Source organism: Truncatella angustata, assembly GCF_020726525.1.
Source record: "Truncatella angustata strain MPI-SDFR-AT-0073 chromosome Unknown BKA67scaffold_2, whole genome shotgun sequence".
Classification (NCBI taxonomy): Eukaryota; Fungi; Ascomycota; class Sordariomycetes; order Amphisphaeriales; family Sporocadaceae; genus Truncatella; species Truncatella angustata.
The window spans coordinates 4,400,918-4,421,198 of NW_025763382.1; the positions used below are offsets into that span (position 1 = coordinate 4,400,918).

Consider the following 20,281-nt stretch of genomic DNA (forward strand, 5'->3'; position numbering starts at 1 on the left):
CAACGGTTGATTCACGGGGGTGTGCATGTCTCGTCTAATTCGCACACTGAGAGGCGACAGTTTCGTCACTACTCCTTCCTCCAACAATCCTGCAGTGCAAAGTGAGAATCATTCCGAGAATGCCGTGATTTGCGAATTAACAAAATCAACCCATTCGACGACGTGTCTTGAGATTAAATTGAACCGTGCGACACTACAGTGGAAATGGCTCACTATAATCCGCACGAACAACCAGGCCTGGAGGTGCATGAACCAGCCGGCCTCGAGGTCGTGTCAGAGCCAGAGGCACCGCAGGTGATTAATGGACCAACAGTCTACGGAAAACCATTTGATCCATCCAACACCTATGCGCATCCGGTTGGCGGCGTGCCGCATCAGCAATACCAGGCGCCGCCTGTCAATGGTGGATACGGTCAATACCCTCCCGAGTCGCCATATCCCGAATCTTCAGTAGCGCCTCCCCAATCACAATGGGCACCGTCGCAAGTCGGAACAGTAGGGCCAAGTGTGTCGGAAAAGGGCGCGCCGGAACCTAGGATATTGGGTATTAAGAGGAAGAAATTCTGGCTCATATTCGGGCCACTGATAGCGGTCCTGGTTATCGGTCTGGCTGTCGGTCTAGGTGTCGGACTGGGTACAAGTCATAAGAGCAGTAGCTCCCCGGCATCAAGGTGAGCCAGATCTTTGAAAATGGCATCTGCACTCGTTGAGACAAGTCTAACTTTTCCAAGTAGCTCCTCAAACGCAACTTCGACCTCAACGAGCTCCAGCGCGACAGCAACAGCGACTGTTTCAGCAATAAAGTGTCCGTCAAGTAATGGAAGTTACTACGAAGCCTCAGGCAACACCAAGTTTCTCGTGCTTTGTAACCTCGATTACAACGGTGGCGGGGGTTCTTCAGATATTGGCAATGTAATAACAGACACCGCGGAAGATTGCGCAAACAGCTGCGCGACGAATGGTACTTGCGCCGGCGCTGGATGGGGAGACTATTACGGAAGCACCTATTGCTGGATGAAGTCCTCATTAGGCAGTTCCCAAAGTGCCTCAAATTGGTATTTTATGATCAAGGAATAGCCACATCAATCTCTAAGGCATGGCGTTTTACGTTGGCTGTGTCGGATAAGTGTTAGAATCCCTCTGACCCAAGCACCAGTATATAGGCTCCTACTTGTCGGGTAGCCGCCGACGCAAATATATATCCCATCTACATAGCCATTGTTCGAAATAACACATATCTTACTTGCGGTTCTGCTATGCCACAGAACCACATTAACCCGTTGACGCAAGGGTGGCGATCTCTGCAACACTATACAAGGGGTCCAACCGGCCCCTGCATACACGTTTTGATACAATGTTGATACACCTCTAACCATTTATTCATGTTGATTAGATTGGGGTCCGTAGCTTTCCTTCGCGCTGTTTATTACGGTCGTCTTTTACACATGTCTTCCCGTCTACACGAAGATCCAACCCATCCTCCATTGTACTAGCGGTCCCAGTTTCCGAGCTGGTATACCTAATTGGTTTGGCGCCCAGTTGGATTTGGATCTCGTGGCCACTGTCCAAAGATGAGGAGTGATCGACACCAAATTTACTTGCTCATTCTGTCTACGGCCTTTTGAAGTAATAACGCCTTCGCATTTGGTGTTGAAGGTTAACGCAGCTCAATCAGAGTTTTCTTTGCCAATGCTTAGAAGTTGATTTTCTGCCACTCAAGTACGATCGTGGTGCCAGGAAACAAGCCACAATAACACTAATGCCTACCTCCAGCCCCCCCCCCCCCAGATGACGGTGTCTGTATATTCAGACGCAGTGTTGGTTTATCTCGCCATAATTACAATAAACTCAAGGCAAATGCAGCTTGCGATGACCACAAATAGGCCTAGACTGAACACGAAAGTGATGTTGATCCTCTTCCTCCTGAACATGTTGAACTTTTCAGCAAAGGCCAAAGCAGTGATAATATAACGACATTCTGGCGAATCAAGTTGATCGCAACCGTGATGGTCATCAGCTTGATACTGACACATTTGTAGGTGCAGAAGTGACACGTCCAACTTTTTCAGACCGATAAGAACGGGAGACAGTAAATGAACTGAAGGGACAGGGCCACAATAGTAAATATAACAAATATAGCTCATGAAGCATGTGCGGCAAATCAAAATTCCTGGTTTGGAAAGACTATGAGATACAATCACAGGGCCATGATCTTGCAAAGACTAAGGGTGATAAAGGAGATTGTCTCACTGGAGTAAAAGACTTTGGGGGCCGTTGGTGATGGTGTACAGATCGGCACCGAAAGTGGTGAAGTCAGCGGTAGCTCCATAGAGATTGAAGCCGAGCCAGACAGGTAAAATACCCATCGTGTTGTAGATATCTCGTTCAACTCAGATACCTCTTGTGTATCAAATGAAAAGTCACACAAAGATGATTTTTACAGAAAACGGTCCCCGGAAATGTATGTTTTCGAGACCTGACTGGCGCACCGCAGGCCTCGGCTTCCACACGTTGTTAGCGATCTCGTCGGTGCATCTAAGAAGGCTGCCTCGGAGCAAAGTTTTGCCCAGGCTCGTTTTGGAAGCGTGTGGTAGTTTGTGACCAACTCAGAAGATTGGTGGTAATATGTTCACGTTTGCCTTCATAATTCCCGCAAAGATTCTCCCATTGTTAGCATCTCACGTAGTGATGCGAACACAAGTACTCAATGCCCTTTACTATTTAGCAATCGAAGTCTCGCCCCAAGCTCAAATGTAGGGTTGCTCTCCTCGGCGGTCTAGCCACCGCCAAGTAATGTCCTGAAGCTCAATGACGCTGCCTGATCTATGATGGGTGTTGCTATATTTTGTGGAAGTGATTTGTGATGTAACATACTCCCACGACTGTTCCCACGACTGTCATATCCGTCTGTTATTACTTGATCCCCGAACAAGTAATCTCCTAAGTAGATCTACAATCCACAATTGAGTGCACACGATCAGTCGACCACGATTTGTAGCTGTAAATATCAAGCTCGTTGACTATTCATTAAGCAAGTCCAAGGTGGTGCAATACGTGTCTTTCCAGATCGTTAATAGCGTCTGTTGGCTTTACCTTCGCCAGTATATGTTGGTCTGGACGCACAAGAATACAACCACCACTTGCAAACTCAGCAATATTCGAGAACAGCCTCTTTTGTTCTGGAAAGATGAAGTCAAAGTCGCCTGGTGCAGTATAGCGATTAATCTTGATGCCTTTCTTCGCGAGCCTCTGCTGAAGCTCACCAAACGACCTTCCCCAAACGCCGCCGGAGCCGACTAGGACAGTGAAGGAGTCATAGGCGCATAGATCTAGGATCGAAGCTTTTCGCGCAGAAATGTCCTCCATTGACCATTCTTTGACGTACGATACATCTAGTGGTTGATGGGGACTCAAAACACTAGAGCCTCCACAACTAATCCAAGCATGGGGCAACCTGGCACCAGGCACAAACTTTGGAATATAATGCGAGGCATGCGAGGGTGTATCCTTCTGCCCATAAACGTAGCCAATATGGAGTTCCAACTGTACATCGCCGGTAAGCAAGATTTTCCATGAAATTTGCAGATATGACTTAAACACTCACATTGTCAAAATGCTCGCGCTGACCCTGCACTTCTTCATTGATCATTTCTTGCTTACCCGGGTCAACGATTGACTTCAGCAGATTAGCTCGTGCTTCTTGAATATCTTCAATGCCAGCGGTGCCCAGAGTCTTCAAGAACGAAAAAATCGCTTTGCCATTCTTGACACTTTGGGCTGCATTGACCATAGCAATTGGACGCCGCTCCTCGTTGTACGATTCGAGTATGCCTGGGTCGGCCCATCCACGGTGCACCGCGGCAATTTTATAGGCGAGGTTATGAACATCAGCAATTCCGGTGTTCAGCCCGAGACCTCCAGTCGGGGGAAATGAGTGAGCTGCATCACCAGCGCTATGTGGTAGTTTAGTTCTCGGATGCGAAGGTTGGGGTATTTGAAACTGGTGCTTACAGAATAACATTGCCGATGCGATACTGGGTTGCGACCTTTCTGCTAAGTACCCATGGCCTATAGCTCAAAATCTCGAATGGCACATCTGCGCCTATGGCCGCTGATACCACATTTCTGCTGAGCTCATCTGTCCATAACTGCACAGGATACTTATTAGACTGGACCGAAGTTAACACAGCTGTCCAACGCCTTTCATATTCCAGTCCGACATTGAAACTTACATCGAAGTTACTGATGAGGACTTGGTTTCCGGATAAGCTATAAGCAATGATGAAACCAGAACATGCAGGATCGGTGATCCAGTGGAGCATTCCCACTCTATCCTTCACCACAGGCCGCAAATCAGCGTTGAAGTGGATGGTCATCATAGTTTCGTCTTTATATAAATGTTAGCTAAACGAGAATGCACTGCTGCAGATGGACTTACAGCTGTCTTCGCCTTCATGCCCAATCCCTAGACATTTTCGGACTTGACTTCGTGCGCCATCACAACCGATGACATGCCGTGATCGCACGTATAGAGGATGGTCATCATTGCGCTCTTCAAGTATACTAGTCACAGTATCATCATCCTGCCCAGTAATTAGCCATCATTGGCCTGGTACGCGGGTGACTATTCATGCCTGACTACAGGAGACGAAAGCAAATCCCTTTCGTATCTCCACATTTGGGTCATTTTCCAGCGCTTTCGCTAGAAACTGCTCAAAATCTGGTTGAGGGATATTATGGATCATCTAGAAACAGTCAATATTTTCCATCTTTACGCCAATTATTTCAACCTTTACCTCCGGTGTGTCGTCCAGCACCTTAGAATCCATCCTCTCATACGGTAGCACACCAATCCGCTCACCAGATAAGTTAGTAAGAAAATTGACCCAAAATGCGTCTTCTCTAGGTGAACCTAGGTTGCGCATAGCTTTGGTGTCCAAGCCAAATTGCCGGCATATTTCGAAACTTCTTGGGCTAAGTGCATGCGCTTTTGGGGCTGCCAGTCTCTGAGGGTACTTCTCAACGAGCAACGATTTTACTACAAGGGAATTAGTATCGTCTCACAGCTCAGTTGGACAGACTCGCCGCCTAATTTCGAAAGTAGATACGCTTGAAGTAGACCGCTGGGCCCACCGCCTATAATCAAAACTGGTATCTCTTCACTGTTTGTATCTTTCTGTCTAGCAACACCGCCTGTCTTGACGTCTCTATTCGAAAAGGAGTCTGAGGTCGTGCTGTCCACCAGTGCATTACCAGCTAGGACTGACATATTGGCCGACAGGCTTTTGAAAATGCAAATGCACAGAGCGAAGTGAAGTCCAAAGTGCAAACGCTTGTGTAACATCACACCAAGTACCTACGTATTGGACCAGCTACAAAAAGAAACTCTAGAAACTCTAGAAACTCGCAAATCACTATTTCCCCACAACGATCCCTAGTGCCCCACGCCCCACGCCCCACGCTACAGTCTCCACAATGCGATGTTGCAATGGATGGCACCACGCATCTACGGATGTACCTGACGATCAATAACCTTCGGCGGTTTCTATACGCGCGAAACAATGTGGTGCTGCTGCTGAGGTCACTACCGACACAACCATCCCGAGTGCCGTTCCTCCGCTAGAGAAGAACCAGAGAAATAATTTCTGTGGTGTTCTCAACACCATCTCCCCTTCAGCCCTTGGTTCCTCTATTTCATCTTGCGCCATTCTTACACCCACCAAGCCATACACTTTATACCCGCCAACGTTGACATTACCCTTCCAGACCATCTCTAACAGCTCATCCGCATATTGACGCGTCAATTCTACCACCGAAAAATACGCAAAGACAGTAGGATAGTGTAACTTGATGTTCTTTGTCCCGCTCAGCCTCTGCACGTCAACTGGGGAATCTGACCCGGTGCCAGCCCATACCAAGGAGCCACTTTCATTGCAATGGCTTCTGAGTCGCTATCAAATATTACTTGTTCCACAATATCGAAATCTACGCCAGCGCCAGCTTTCGTAAGGCATATTATGTGGTGTCACGTTGTTGGAAGTGCTCTATAACGGATGCGGTGAACAGAAACCACGGTGCCAACACCGTTACTGCCGATAATTAGAGAATATAATGCTGAATAATAGCCGGAACGGAAATGTGCATACAAGAAATGTACATCAGAATACACGTTCCGTACTAGAATCTCAAACATACAGATTCGTGTGCCATTGAAATTTGGAACCATCACCATGCTCCTCCAGTAATACAACTGCCAGAGTCTTGTTTTCTTGGATCATGACGAATCGTTAAGCATGGAAGATCTAAACTGAGAGCCCTGGACATTTGGTAAACCAGACGTAGTAGAACGGGCGCGTTTGACACAGATATCGTGAAAGAAACTTGTGCTCGCTGGAGGGAACATGGATAAGATGGTAACTCTATCAAAGAAACCACGTAAAGTCCGCTTAAGTGCTCTAATGGCACTCATTATTGATCGAAATCCCGAATGCTGGGATTTAGACCAAGCTCCGCTCCAGAAAGGGAATATGAGAAAGACCCTTCTTAAAGACAAGGCGACTATAACTCGGTATCTGGTACAGGACTCCTTGTTCTTACACACAATGTGCTTTGAGAGACTGAAGCACATGTTCTAGCTCCGTGCATACGCCCCACTGAACCGACATTGCATGAATAATCGTCTGTAGAGAATTGAGGTCGTACCTCAAATTTCTCGACTGTCCTATGGTCGAATTAGGTGTTCGGATACTTGAAGCGAAAAACATCTGGGTTTTATTTCGGCTCTGATCCTCGTAGATCGAATTGCTTGCGACTGGATCCGGCCCATCCAGCACGATGCTCCAGTCAACCGTATTTGGTAGTGCCACTGTGGATACACCGTTTAAACAGAATAGAACACATATTGTCGCAGCGGCGAATATCGGAATCGGCATCCACATGGAGTTGATGTGGTTCAATGGTAGCTGTGCAGCAAGATCCTGGATTGCAGCAGCATGTAGTAAAGCGCGTTTAGCATCAGCAGAGCTATCAAGCCATTCCGAGAACACAATATGTTTTGTAGACGAATCTTGGGTGCGGAATAAGCTCTGCTCAACATGATAAAGACGACATAGCTCCTTGCTCATGGTCATCAACTTGGAAGCAGCATCCAACCCAACAAAGTGCCACCGCATGAGAAGCCCGAGTTGTTCGAGTGAATTTTGAGACCATCCTAGCTCTATGTGGCGGCGAATCTGAAGAAGCGCACCGCTGATATCGGAGGGCGAGGGCGGACACCAGATTGATGGGATATATAACGGATCCTGCGTCTCTCGTACTGAGGCGTGTATACCTTCGAGCACCACACGCACATCAATGTGTGATTGGAAAGCCCATGTGTTTGAGCTTGCTCCTAAGGCGGGATCCAAGGCTTGTGATTCGAAGAGTGCACCGTAAATACCACGGAAATTGGCTGGAGTACTCTGGATGATCTTCATCTCCGAATACCATTCATCAACTGTCTGGCAGTCAAAGAGACGGGGACTGCTGGACAACGTAAGAGGGTTGGTTGTATGTACGACAGCCGTGGGCTGACCAGACAAGAAGGAGAGCTGTCCATCCAAAATATAGTGTCCCAATAAGGCACGTAATTGCAATTCTCTAGACACCCAAACTCTCCAACTTTTCATCTGTTCTTCGCGATTATCCGGTCCAGGAAGACTCAATGGTGAGAGACTAGAGAAGTTGAACAAATCGCAATGCCTGGCCCAATTGAAGCTGAGACTCTGATATATTTGGCTGGTCGTTCGTAAACTCTCAGTCTAGGTCACGTTAGAGCGGCAATGCCGTGCAAGAAGGTAGGTCTGAGACAAACTTTGGACATCATGGCATATGTTTGACCGAGCAGTGCGGTCAAGACTAGTTGCAGACCATTATGAGAGTCATATGTTCCTCGATGACCCATGAGATTCTGCCACTATAGAGAAAAAATATCAGCTATCTTGGACTGAGAGCCGAAGTCGGATGGTGAACCTACCGATGTCGAGACTGCTGTATATGCTAAACGCCACAACGCCTCTCCCTGAACCATTTTAGTATAAGTCAACCTGATTATCTAATTGCCAGGCAGGCTGAGAGCCCTCTGGCGGAGGACAGTCATAGGCTCCGAGTAAATGAGAGCTTACCTTGTAAAGAGCATCTTCAGTTCCAATGAACAAGGAGCCGAGCGCAATGGCATTCAATAGTAAACTGGGAGAACATTCTCGAAACACAAATGTTGGGCGATGGAGAACCGGGAACGTGGGGTTGAACTTATTGAAATATGTCTGTAAACAGTTGTCGAGGAATGCTGGCGTCAGGTCTGGCAGCGTCTCCACTGCACTCGTCACTCGAGTAGACTAATCTTTGTTAGAAATTTGTTGGACTCGCTGGTTGTTCGATGTTCCAACCCAGGAAATGGCCACGAATGGGCACAGGACCGGCGGAGAGGGAGGTGATATGTTTGAAACTGCCATTACTGACGATGATATTCACTGTTCGAATAAACTCACCACATTGGTAATCATCGTACTAAGACTCTGTATTGCCTTGTGTGATTCGCCATTATGTGCAGAAGATTCATGGTTGTCCTGCAATCTAGGATCAATCTGTGCGTCAGATACCAGCTCATTTGATTGCAAAGTCGGCCAATCTTGCGGAGGCAAGGTCAAGGAGTCCCAGTCAGAAGAGATGATTGTGTGAAAAAGTTGCTCCGCATCCGGCCAAGCGAGACCACCTTCGAAATCCGTGAACGGGACTGAGTAGGAATATTCATCTGAGGGTGTTACCTCCAACTCTTGTGCAGTCGACACCCGGCGATCAGATGATCTACTAATCTGCTGTGTAATGTCGCTGCCACCACTTAGACTTGCTGCATCATTGTTATATGTGGTAGTGCTATGTTGTTGAGCATATTGAACGGAGTTGCTTGCTTTGTCATCTAGGCATAGCATCAAATTAGCTGATCATAATCCTATGCTAAGACATACATAATTTGCGCAAAGAGGTAGTGCTGATTCAACGGCCCATGTAAGGGAGCGAGCAACTGTGCAAAGTCTGAGGCTGAAATTGGCATCCTGGCATACTCGGAACACTTACGAATACGCATGTGCCGCGTCAAAGAGTCAGAACGCGCGAAGGCCCTGCCGCATGTCGAGCAGACAAATGGTTTGTCCCCGGTATCTGCAAGTTGGCACTATACTCAGCTCCACAACTCATATCACAATATCAGAACATTGTCATAAGCTTGCTTACGGGTTCTCTCGTGTCTCTGCGAAGGCCGAGCTTAGCTTACGTGACGTCATTTGGGGACGGGACAAGCTCACCTGCAAATGCTCGGATTTTGTGTAGCTTTTCTGGCACACCCGGCAAATGAAGCTATGCTTAGGCCTTGCATTGGACATCTTGAATCGACGGTGGAGTGTGGGACATATGATGAGAAAATCCGGGGACCAAATCAACTGACAGGCGGGGAAGTTCTGACAGGAACATTGCATTGCTTTGTGGTGGCTGGGATGGCCCAGGTGAGCTAACTACCTAAGGCTACGCTACGCTAAGCTTGGGCTTGATTGTTTGCCTCGCGACACGCGTAGATGAACCAGGATTCTTCGAGATAAAAAGATAAAATAAATAGATGAAAATCCAGATTCTCACCCAGACGATTACACAGTGCAACCGCAGCCCTTCAGCCTTCTGCAATTACTGGTACAACCAAGAAACTATCCCACCGACCGCCGGTGTGTATTTGATGACGCCCAACGTTCTCGTCCAAAGGCTTATCGCTTCTCAACATTTCAGTCTCGGGCAGTCGAAGATCGTGGCCAGCAACTCTCAACACTACAACACTTCGAGTCAGCAGTTTTCACCTTCAAGTACTTTTGGACTCTTTGGGAGTATCACACATTTGCGCCATAGGCAATATGCGATGCACAGACATGCTAGAAGGACGGAACGTGAACTCGGAAGTGACTTACTGATACCTTCACCAGCTTCGAATACCATGCCAATGGGCCATATCGGAATCTCTAGGCTAACAACTTCTCCTCGTGGGACTTTCTCAGCTCTATCATGAGCGTATTCTAAGTTGTCGTCGATCATCCGTCTTGAAACCCGATGGCTAGCCCGCAGCATTCCGTCAGGCCCTAAGAACTTGGCGATGTTCACGTCGGGTACTTCTGGCTCTGGAACTGGGCATTTATAGTTCATGCTAACCAGCGGGATCCCATCTTTCCCGATCTTGCGTATCTGGACGACGACATCCATGTCATCGTGCTCGTCGCAGGACATGCAGAGTTTTGCCATGGGGTAGCCGGCGAGTTCAGTGTTTTCGTCAAATTGGACCACAAAATCCGAACAGTCAGTGAGATGGTGTGCATCATGGCTGGTCTTCATCTCGTTTTGTGGCTTTGACAACGACAGAGAGCCTTTCGAAGCATCAAGGAAGTATCGTCGGTGCTCCGTTCCAGGCACAGGATACTTCTCCGTCGGTCGCTCTACAATGGTCTTGGCACGGCTTCCATCAAAGCCAAGCAATGAAACACGCAGCGGTGGTGTCGACTCCCAGGTATTGTCCATATTTTTGCAGTATTTGTCGAAGAAAGACTGCAATTCGTCATTGACTTCCTTGCGATATAAATCCCACCCTGTTGGGTATCAGCAATTCATGAAGCCGTAATTCATCACTAGCACCTCCAAATTGGCTTTGAACTACACTTACATTCCTGGTACGGGTGCACCCGGAGCCACTTTTTCGTTGATTTGGCCCGCTTGAATGTATCAAAGGAGCCTCTGGAGTGTAGACCAGTCGAATAAGAAGCTGTTAGGTACAGTGGCACGTCAATATTTTCGGTGTGGATAAGCTTCGTCGCCCAATATTCATCTACAAAGGGATGGTGCACTTCCAGCATAGCTGCGGCATCCTCCATACCGCCCTTTCCTTGATAGTCTCAGTCAAAGCTATAACAAAAGTATCGAATGACACATAACTTACCGGCCATGCCATTATGTATCATCCTGACGAAATGCGTATGGGGAATGCCTCCCCGAGCGAGTAGGTCTCTATATGGGTCCGTCGCTGCCTCCCATGGGGCAAGAGCTTTGAGCGCTGGGTGGGCATATCTAGATGCATAGTTGACTTGCGCAATGGCGAGCCAGGAGTTTCCGGCCATGGCGACAGAACCGTTGCACCATGGCTGTTGTGACGCCCATCCAATAGTATCATGGACGTCTTCTGCTTCCTAGTTCACCAAGTCAGTTACACCGCACCTCATGCGAGCGAATATTCGTACCTGCTCGCCCCAAAAGGCGATGTCACCATCTGAGTCTCCAGCACCCCTTGCATCAATGTTGAGAATTGCATAACCCCGACCGCACCAATCGGCTGGATCAGGCGCCTCAAACTTCTCATAACCCGATGTCGTTCCTAGGGGAAGACCGCATCGGAAAGGGCCCATGCTGTCATAGGTTTGGACGCCTGTCGTGGGTATGAGCATTGAAAACATCAACAGAGGTTGAGCACGAGGGCATACCGCCGCTTTTCCCGTAGGGACTCCATGCAAGGACGGCTGGCACTTTCACATCGCCGTCCGAGCTTACCGGCCGGAATACATCGGTGAATAGCGTTGCGTTGTCTCTCATCTTTACAGCGACATCCTTCTCAAAGATTGTATCGACATCAAACTTACGACGCCCCTCTGTCTTCTGGTGCCCGGCTCCAAGTATACGGCTCGAAGGGTGGAACGGATCATACAAGTAGTGCGGGTGCGACGAAGGAGCTTGTAGAGGATGGAAGCCAAGTTCCGGGAATCTTGCTTTCAGTGCTTCCATGATGATTGAGTACGACAACTATCCAGTAGCTATTACAGTAAGAATACCATATTGTCCAGGTATCCTACAGCCAGAGCGTTCTTTATACTTCGTCCTCCACATTCCGTTTAGCGGGGAACGCGGGGCATGAGCGTGGGGATCCTTTGCCCAGCACTTCAACTTCTACGGAGTATACATGCGTGGATGTGGAAAGCCATCGATGCTCGGATTTATCTCCACTCCGACTGAACTACCTTGGAAAAACGACATAGATATGTGAGTCAACAGCATTTCTATGCTTTGGTACTACTGCAGTCTGTAACATGTCCTCGGTGGGAAACCTTTCTTCGTACCCTCATGAGAATATGTAGGGCTTTGCACCTTGGCCAATTTCCAGATAAACAGTTCGTAGCTGATGGACTTCACTCCACTGAAAAGTAGTGCTGCCAAGCGCGAAATTTCAAGAACGTAAGGTGAAAATTAGTAGCCACTTGGACATAATGAATTTCTATCTCTCGTATACATTAGCAGTTTTAAAGATGCCCATATCGAACATGCATGTGGGATTACTCAACCCCCGTCCATATTTAGAGATTCGATATCGTTGTTATTCGGCGCAAATGTGCTATACACGCTTTTGCAATTCTTTCGATTGCGGTTCACCTTGATGACACCGCGTACGTCATGATATCATACATCACCGCGGTTGGTTCTTAATTTCCGCACAAACTGCGGCAGTCCGTTTGGATTAGCGTCAAGATTAGCAGCAATGGTTGGAAAGCTAATAAAAGGTTCCCGAGCTGCAAAATACATAGTGCTTCTGTTGAACGGATACTTCGGGAAATGGGACGTCAAAGACTTGACTGTGGATCATTGAAATCTGACAATGGATAAGAGCCAGCTTATGCCAACGTCATTACTGCGCTGCCCACTAAGGAACTGTATATAAGAATGGTTTGTGACGTTGCTGTAGGTTGATCGACACCTATAAAGCCCAAATTTATCAGTATCTGATATTACAGTTGCTCGTACCAAAACTGAAAGTATGTCCTCAAGAGTATTCCTAGTCACTGGCTGCTCGACCGGCTTCGGGTATTACCTTGCTCAAGAGATCATCGACAAAGGTGATATCTGCATCGCGACGGCGAGAAACCCAGGTCAACTCAAGTTTGAAAACACTAACGAGAAGGTAAATATGACACGCCTTATCCCTGCGATCTTCTCGGTGGACATGTGCTTAGACAATAACCCAAACTCCAGAATTTCCTCTCACTCAAGCTAGACGTCACAAAACAAGAGGATATTGAAAATGCCTTCAGCAAAGCGCTGAAGCATTTCAATCGTGTTGATATCGTCGTCAACAATGCCGGTTATGGTTTGTCGGGTCCATTTGAGGAATTGGATGAGCAGTCTGCCAGGACCCAGATGGAGGTCAACTTCTTTGGTTTAATTGCCGTGACGCGAAAAGCTATGAGCGTTATGCGGGAACAGAAGCCGCCAGGAGGACTCATTCAGCAGGTTACTTCGATCGGTGGCCAACGCGGTGTTCCGCTTTTTAGCATTTACTGCGCGAGCAAGTGGGCGGTTGAAGGTTTCACCGAGGCAGTGGTGAGTACATATAAGTGACATAAAAAATAGGATAAACCACTGATTTTTAGCAGAGCAAGGAAGTAAAGCCTGAATGGGGCATCAAGTTTCAGTGTGTCGAGCCGGGTGGCTTTAGAACCGATTGGGCTGGTCGCTCGATGAAATTTCCGGAGAAGAAGCACCCGGCGTATGATCATCTGGATGCGGAAAAGATGATGGGAGAGCGCAACGGCACCCAAGCTGGTGACCCCAAGAAAGGTGGTCAGGCGATGTACCAGCTTGCAATCATGAAAGATCCTCCATTGAGAATGGTTATTGGTAGTGATGCATACTCGGCCATACAAGAAAAGCTCAAATTGTATGGGGATAACTACGGTAGGGCGGACTTGAAAGAGCTAGCCAACAGTACCGACGTCGAAGGTTACAAGCGACCTCAATAAGCGGTTCCTTGATGTTCACTACATACAGCTCAAGCCTGATCGTAAAATCATTAACTATGACGTGGATTAGTACTTTATTGCACTGTTCGTCTAGGTTACAGATGTTCTACATGATATTTTCCTGGCTAATTCGCTGCCTTTCAGAGCCTGTGATGAGACACCGAGCCTTTAAAGTTGACGGATTAAATACCTCTATGCCCTTACGAGGTATATGTGAATGCCTGACGTTGTGTTGATCACTGCAGGGCGCTCAACTATAAATATCGCTGCAGTCATCCGGTACTGATAGTGATCACGATCAATTTGTGTCTTCTGACACAGTATTGCAATACGGTTGCCCTTAGCGCCCCAAGCCAAAAGCGCCAGCAGGTGCTTTCGTACATTTCTGACAAACGCATGAGGGATACATACATCCGTGATGATATGGAGATGTTCATGTGCCGAAAATATCCAACATCACCTATGTGTATGCTCAAGTCCACTTTCACCATCCGACATCCGAGCATATCGCTACCCATGGTGCCCAGAAACTGCAGGTACACGACTGTGGAGATAGTGCTTTGATGTGTTTGACGTAAACACCGAACAGGATAATGCGAACATACGGAATTGACATCCGCTGCTCATGAAAATATTTCTTTTGAAACTAAGCTAACGAATTATTTTAACGAGCTTTTCACCATGTGTTCATCATTCCCGTAATCGATTTGTCCGATAGCTTTGTGCATGTGAGTGGTATTATATACAGCGCATACGGCTAGTGCCATTCCCTAAAAGGCAGGCAAACGACAAAACGACAAATGCTGTGGCAGCATTGAACCGGGGCAACGTTTCTTGTTTTGTAAGGAGGTATAGATTCATATGAAAATGATTCCACTACAGGTCAAATATGCTATTGACTTGAACTTGAGCAGCCGTTGTGGAAGGGCTGATGGCAGGTGGTATACCAACTCATGGCAGACATGATTTGGCCAGTTCTCTTGATTCGGCAATGCCGGGCCCTCAAGTCAATATACTGATCCTGCTTCCTGATCGGTCAACGCCAAGAGATTAGCACCCTGATGGACAGAGACATAGTATATGTAAGGCCATGGAGCCAAGGAGCCAAGATCTCTTGACATTCTTGGCTATCGGATTCTCGTACAGATTTGAGGCCTTAGACGTCAGGGATCACGCATTTAGACACCATGTTTATACCTACTACTGTTGTTTCCACCGTCCTGGCGCTTGCGGTCCGCGCCATGGCTCTCCCTGCCTCGGACCGTCGTGCTGCAAACGCCGTGCCAACTAGCCTCTGGGAGTCAATCGAAGCTCCCCCGGCCGCGTGGGTCAAGGAAGATGCCGCTGCCGACGCCGACGAGGTCCTTGAGTTGAGGATTCAGCTCAAGCATCAGAACATGGCCCAGATGCAAAAATTGGCAATGGATGTAAGTCCCTTTACTTGAAAGCTGAGTACTCTTTGGGCGATCCAAAATAGCTCGGGTTTGCGTATCAATTTCTATGGCGAGAGCCGACAGTTATTTGATGGGGCAAGTCTCGGGGCTCGAGTGAGCGGCATAAGCCCGATCCTGCATGGAAGCAGCATCTAACGCTCTACTTTGAATACGATCGCAAAATGTGGAAGGCCTTCGCTGGTGGATCTGTCGTCTAATGAAGTCTAAGATTGCCACTCCAGGCCATGCAAAGTATGGAAAGCATATGACCCGTGATGAGATCGATGCGATCATCGCACCCTCGGGCGAATCGCGTCAGCTCGTCTTTGAGTGGCTTGGAAACCATAGTCTTGCCAACTCCGCTGTTCTCAACCCTCGTGGCAACATTGTTGTTATAAACACAACCATCAGCGGAGCTGAGACGCTCTTGGGCACAAAATATGACACCTACTGTAAGTACATTTCCTGAAAAGCCAGTTCTCATGTGCGCATAGCTGACAATGACCGATCAGCGAACACAGAGACCGGAGTCAAGGCAACCAGAGCCCTCAGTGTGAACTTGCCCGAGGTTCTTTTTGATCACATTGAGACTATCCAACCCACCACCTTCTTCGGCTTCCGCCAGTTGAGGCCTCAACTTCGCGTCAATGATAGCAGCATCAGCCCTGAGGTCACCTACACAACTCCGACCATCCTGGCAAGCCTTTACAGCTTCAGAGGCATTTCCACCTTGACTAAAGGCAAAATGGGCATTGCTGGTTTCATCAAGCAGTACCCCAGTCAGTCGGATCTGAAGACCTTTTTGGGTAAATTTGCCATTTCAGGGTTTGGTAATAGCGCTCAGTCTTACACTTGCACTACTGTCAATGCTGGTACCTGCCCAGCCAGCAACCCAGGTGACGAGGCGAACTTGGATGTGCAATACGCCCGTGCCATTACCAGCGATATCCCCAACGAGTTCTACTCTGTTGGTGGTAACGACAACCAGATCTACGAGTACCTTTCAGAATATCTCTTGGGTCTCAGCGCCGCCGAGCGTCCGAATGTCATATCTGTCTCATATGGCGGAGATGAGAGCTCTGTCACCAAGAGTGTAGCTCAGACGACTTGCAACCAGTTCATGCAACTTGGAGCCGCTGGTGTTTCTGTTATTTTTGCGTCTGGCGACTCCGGTGTTGGTTCAGGCTGTACCATTAGCGGTAAGAAAGCTTATCAGCCCGACTTCCCCGGTGGCTGCCCTTATGTCACCATGGTCGGAGGCACCACAGGAAGCACGACCGAGTCTGCCTGGACCTCAGGTGGTGGTGGTTTCTCCAACTACTTCACTCAGCCAGATTACCAGACAACTCAGGTTCAGTCTTGGCTCTCTAAGAACAACGACGGTAACACGGCTTATTACAACAGTGCCGGCCGCGCTTATCCTGATGTCGCTGCGGCTGCCACCTATTTTGAAATTGTTGTTAGTGGCAAGACTGAAGCTGTCGACGGAACTTCCTGTGCTGCGCCAACGTTCGCCAGTGTGATTGAGCTCGTTAATAGCAACCGTCTTGCTGCTGGCAAAGCTGCTCTTGGTTTCCTTAACCCTTGGCTGGTAAGTTATGTCTTCTATTTATGGTTAAAACAAGACCATATTGCTAATCATGAAAACAACAGTACGGCAATGCTTCCAGCGCTTTGAACGATATTACCTCTGGCAAGATCGGTGGTTGCCCCGTCATCTCAGGCGCAGGTTTCACCGCCATTGCTGTAAGTTGATGCCTCGTCCATTTTTGCAATTACCTTGTGCTAAATCTTTTTATAAGGGATGGGACCCTGCCACGGGCTTGGGCACTCCCAATTACCAGAAACTGTTAGCAGCCTCTGATGCTGTTTAAGTGGACTGACAGATAGCGGCCGGCCGGAACCACGGACCAAGTTTGTGCTTTCCTCCCTCCGAACTTAGATTCGAATCGGCAGTCATTATTGGTGCAGCCCTATATACGAGTGCCATTATCCTGAAGAATTAACTTGAACACTGTTGACCGTGAAAAAAGTCCCATAGTTGATGTTATATTTATCGTGATTTTGTCAGTAAGCTCAATGGCCAGGGAGTGTGACGGGTTAGATTTGGGTACATAGTATTCCATGGAGGGCGAATTCAATTTCTATGTACAAACTGTTACTGCAGTGGGCCAGGTTGGATTGTCACCAACCCAGGGCCACGAAAACAACAAACTGTGTGGGTTGGTTCGGCACAAAATGGTCTGTAGATAATGCACAATTGATCCAATATGTGTGTCTTGTCCGCACCGTGGGGTGCAATTGGCAAGCAAAACACATTCAACTAACCTAGTTATCCCGTGGTCTTTCGACGACTCAGTATCTTGATACCTACAACCCAATCTGCGGTCCACTATTGACTCAAATATGGCTCGATGTAGAAATTTGACGCTCGAAGCCCATTGCCATGTCCTTAGTCAGTAAGGATGTTGTAAAGCAATCTGCATGGGGTTTGCAGTTGGTCGCCAAATTACCTTACAGTGTATTTTGGTAGCTCCGTCACGGCTGTCGGAAATGTTTCGCTATAACTTCCACCCCGCAACAGCCAAGGGGCAACCATCAGATCATGTCCTGCAGTCATTATGGGGCTAACTACACCAGCGGCCGCGATCTATATCTTTCAGCGGGGGTTCATTTCTTTTTGTTTTATTCCGACGTTTTCTTCTCGTGCGTAAGAGACTTGCCATATTGACTACGACATTCGCAAGTTTGTATTAGACAAAAGACCATGCCTGCCGCAGCGGATTACAAGATTTCATTCGATGTAAGATGATCCTAAGCCACATCGTTACCGTAAGACATTCTTCTGATCTTCACTCTAGAAATTTCATAACATTATCAATAATGAGTTAACCACCACTGCTACGACGAGACACACCGTAAACCCGAGTACTGAAGACGTTCTCTGGGAGGCTCCTGTGTCGACTCAGGCGGATGTTGATCGTGCTGTCGCCGCAGGAAAGGCTGCTTTTCCTGCGTGGAGTAAGCTCTCCCAGGATGAGCGTGCCGACTATTTAGACAAGTTTGCCGATGCCATCGAGGCAAACACGCAGGATTTCATAGAGCTTCTTGGTAAAGAAGTGGGAAAACCACCGCAGGCTGGAGCGTTCGAGTTGCACCTTTGCATGGGGCTTGCTCGCGGGATCCCTCAACTCCGCCTAAAGGAAGAGAAGAAAATCGACGACGCCGACGTAAGTTGTCTTGGCCTTCCATCGCTGGGAGACCACATTTCCAAGTGCCAATACAACCTGCTAATAGTTTCTTTAGCGTACAGCTATTGTGCGCTATGTCCCTCTCGGCGTTGGAGTTGGTATAGTGCCGTGGAACTTTCCCCTCACCCTTGGGGTTGGCAAGCTGTTCCCCGCTCTTCTCGCTGGTAATACATTCATCTGGAAGTCATCACCTTATTCGCCCTACTCGTCACTTAAGCTCGCCGAATTGGGAACGAAGATCTTCCCTCCTGGTGTCTTCCAAGCTCTTAGTGGTGAAGAGGACTTGGGCCCTCTACTGACTGCTCACCCCGATGTGGCCAAGATCAGTTTCACGGGTTCTGTCGCAACTGGTAAGAAGATCCAAGCGTCTGCGGCAAGTACTTTAAAGCGTGTGACGCTTGAGCTTGGCGGCAACGACGCCGCGGTGATCTGCGACGATGTTGATATTGATTCGGTCGTTCCCAAAGTATGTGTCTTAGATTTCGGCCTAATAGTTGTGATCAGCGCTGATCAGATCGAACAGGTCACGTTCCTTACTTTCGTCCACAATGGCCAGATTTGTATGAATATCAAGCGTATCTACGTGCACGAAAACATCTATGATAGGTTCCTCGCCGCCATGGTAGCCACAACTAAGCTATTCAAGACAGGTGATCATACTGATCCTGAGGCGTTCTTCGGTCCTGTGCAGAACCGTATGCAGTACGAGAAACTTCAGGATTTCTACTCGCAGATCGGCAAGGAGGGGTGGAAGACAGCATTAGGCGGCGAGCTGGGGCCCAAAGAAGGTAAAGGCTTCTTTATGCCGGCGACGATCATCGATAATCCTCCCGAGGATTCAAGCATTGTGCAAGACGAACCATTCGGTCCTATTGTCCCTGTACTCAAGTGGAGGGACGAGGACGACGTGGTTAGCCGTGTGAACGCGTCGAAAGTAGGTCTTGGTGCCTCGGTTTGGAGTAAGGACGTACCTCGTGCCCAGCGCATTGCGGAGCAGCTTCAAGCCGGTAGTATTTGGGTCAACACTCACTTCGAACTCGCGCCCAATGTGCCATTTGGTGGCCATAAAGAAAGCGGTATTGGCATGGAGTGGGGTGAGATTGGTCTCCAGGCTTGGGCTAATCCTCAAGCTTATTGGGTAAAACATTCCGCGTAAGAAGCAAGACCCTAAGTGCGACGTTGCGTGACAGCATCTTGCGGATTTGATGTGGGTATATAACAGATTGAAGTATGAGTCTGGCTCAATCTTGCGGGCGCCGGATAGTGATATGACATAGATACTGTATTAGCACTAAGCATGCCTTTCTTTTTGGCGCCCAGTCGGTCGCGAAATCTGCAAAAGCACAGGAATCGATGATTATTTGCCCATCTTTACCACAGCAATCATCACATGTTTACCACATATTTCTGCTGTACCACATATTTCTGCTGTACGTGGTCTTGCCTAGCTAAGAATCAACGCCAACCAAGTACTGATGCGAGAGTAGACGTTCTATGGAATGAATTTCGTCGATCAAAAGGATACATACAACACAAGATGTTTTTTTTGGATTGGTTTGTTTCATGCGCTATCTCGGCGCTGTCTTGCGTTCTGAACTGCTCGACTCGTTGTTCGGACTGCATTAAAGCTTGTGGCGTAAGCGTGTATATTAGTTTAGCAAAGCCACAGGCAGACTCAAGAAAATCATACAAGATCTGAATCTATTAACCCCACTACAATACTTGGATAGATATGATGTAGCAGTTGGTA

At 48.0% G+C, this 20,281-nt stretch overlaps 9 protein-coding genes across 9 annotated transcripts; 4 read left to right on the forward strand and 5 right to left on the reverse strand.

The window, feature by feature from the left end:
• BKA67DRAFT_643531 (uncharacterized protein) lies at positions 1-1,249 on the forward strand. Its single transcript, XM_046105826.1, has 2 exons — positions 1-671; positions 732-1,249. Exons 1-2 carry the CDS (start codon positions 205-207, stop codon positions 1,075-1,077), a joined length of 813 nt encoding a protein of 270 aa, XP_045961775.1. The 5' UTR covers positions 1-204; the 3' UTR covers positions 1,078-1,249.
• Positions 1,250-1,815: 566 nt separating this feature from the next.
• BKA67DRAFT_555568 (uncharacterized protein) lies at positions 1,816-2,320 on the reverse strand. Its single transcript, XM_046102099.1, has one exon. The coding sequence runs from the start codon at positions 2,142-2,144 to the stop codon at positions 1,824-1,826; it is 321 nt and encodes a 106-aa protein (XP_045961776.1). The 5' UTR covers positions 2,145-2,320; the 3' UTR covers positions 1,816-1,823.
• Positions 2,321-2,661: 341 nt separating this feature from the next.
• On the reverse strand, positions 2,662-5,423 carry BKA67DRAFT_555572 (FAD binding domain-containing protein). The gene is made up of 7 exons (XM_046102100.1): positions 4,797-5,423; positions 4,635-4,745; positions 4,439-4,583; positions 4,233-4,387; positions 4,012-4,169; positions 3,605-3,953; positions 2,662-3,543 (listed from the first exon to the last, which is right to left on the reverse strand). Exons 1-7 carry the CDS (start codon positions 4,923-4,925, stop codon positions 3,028-3,030), a joined length of 1,563 nt encoding a protein of 520 aa, XP_045961777.1. The 5' UTR covers positions 4,926-5,423; the 3' UTR covers positions 2,662-3,027.
• Positions 5,424-6,412: 989 nt separating this feature from the next.
• On the reverse strand, positions 6,413-8,703 carry BKA67DRAFT_191447 (uncharacterized protein). Its single transcript, XM_046095354.1, has 5 exons — positions 8,427-8,703; positions 8,163-8,375; positions 8,015-8,059; positions 7,853-7,954; positions 6,413-7,799 (listed from the first exon to the last, which is right to left on the reverse strand). Exons 1-5 carry the CDS (start codon positions 8,490-8,492, stop codon positions 6,594-6,596), a joined length of 1,632 nt encoding a protein of 543 aa, XP_045961778.1. The 5' UTR covers positions 8,493-8,703; the 3' UTR covers positions 6,413-6,593.
• A 158-nt stretch (positions 8,704-8,861) lies between these two features.
• Positions 8,862-9,606, reverse strand: BKA67DRAFT_191254 (uncharacterized protein). The gene is made up of 3 exons (XM_046095353.1): positions 9,342-9,606; positions 9,271-9,286; positions 8,862-9,198 (listed from the first exon to the last, which is right to left on the reverse strand). Exons 1-3 carry the CDS (start codon positions 9,510-9,512, stop codon positions 8,990-8,992), a joined length of 396 nt encoding a protein of 131 aa, XP_045961779.1. The 5' UTR covers positions 9,513-9,606; the 3' UTR covers positions 8,862-8,989.
• BKA67DRAFT_555586 (Alpha/Beta hydrolase protein) lies at positions 9,499-11,902 on the reverse strand. Its single transcript, XM_046102101.1, has 6 exons — positions 11,544-11,902; positions 11,304-11,488; positions 11,006-11,252; positions 10,733-10,951; positions 9,990-10,658; positions 9,499-9,852 (listed from the first exon to the last, which is right to left on the reverse strand). Exons 1-6 carry the CDS (start codon positions 11,839-11,841, stop codon positions 9,701-9,703), a joined length of 1,770 nt encoding a protein of 589 aa, XP_045961780.1. The 5' UTR covers positions 11,842-11,902; the 3' UTR covers positions 9,499-9,700.
• A 963-nt stretch (positions 11,903-12,865) lies between these two features.
• BKA67DRAFT_655805 (uncharacterized protein) lies at positions 12,866-13,847 on the forward strand (the record flags this gene model as incomplete). The annotated part of the gene is made up of 3 exons (XM_046106826.1): positions 12,866-13,009; positions 13,081-13,428; positions 13,482-13,847. 3 exons carry the CDS (start codon positions 12,866-12,868, stop codon positions 13,845-13,847), a joined length of 858 nt encoding a protein of 285 aa, XP_045961781.1.
• A 1,264-nt stretch (positions 13,848-15,111) lies between these two features.
• Positions 15,112-17,213, forward strand: BKA67DRAFT_555593 (peptidase S8/S53 domain-containing protein). The gene is made up of 5 exons (XM_046102102.1): positions 15,112-15,274; positions 15,510-15,732; positions 15,793-16,871; positions 16,934-17,026; positions 17,083-17,213. Exons 1-5 carry the CDS (start codon positions 15,245-15,247, stop codon positions 17,152-17,154), a joined length of 1,497 nt encoding a protein of 498 aa, XP_045961782.1. The 5' UTR covers positions 15,112-15,244; the 3' UTR covers positions 17,155-17,213.
• Positions 17,214-18,047: 834 nt separating this feature from the next.
• BKA67DRAFT_655807 (Aldehyde/histidinol dehydrogenase) lies at positions 18,048-19,687 on the forward strand (the record flags this gene model as incomplete). The annotated part of the gene is made up of 4 exons (XM_046106827.1): positions 18,048-18,083; positions 18,142-18,510; positions 18,587-18,997; positions 19,055-19,687. 4 exons carry the CDS (start codon positions 18,048-18,050, stop codon positions 19,685-19,687), a joined length of 1,449 nt encoding a protein of 482 aa, XP_045961783.1.
• Positions 19,688-20,281: the final 594 nt, after the last annotated feature.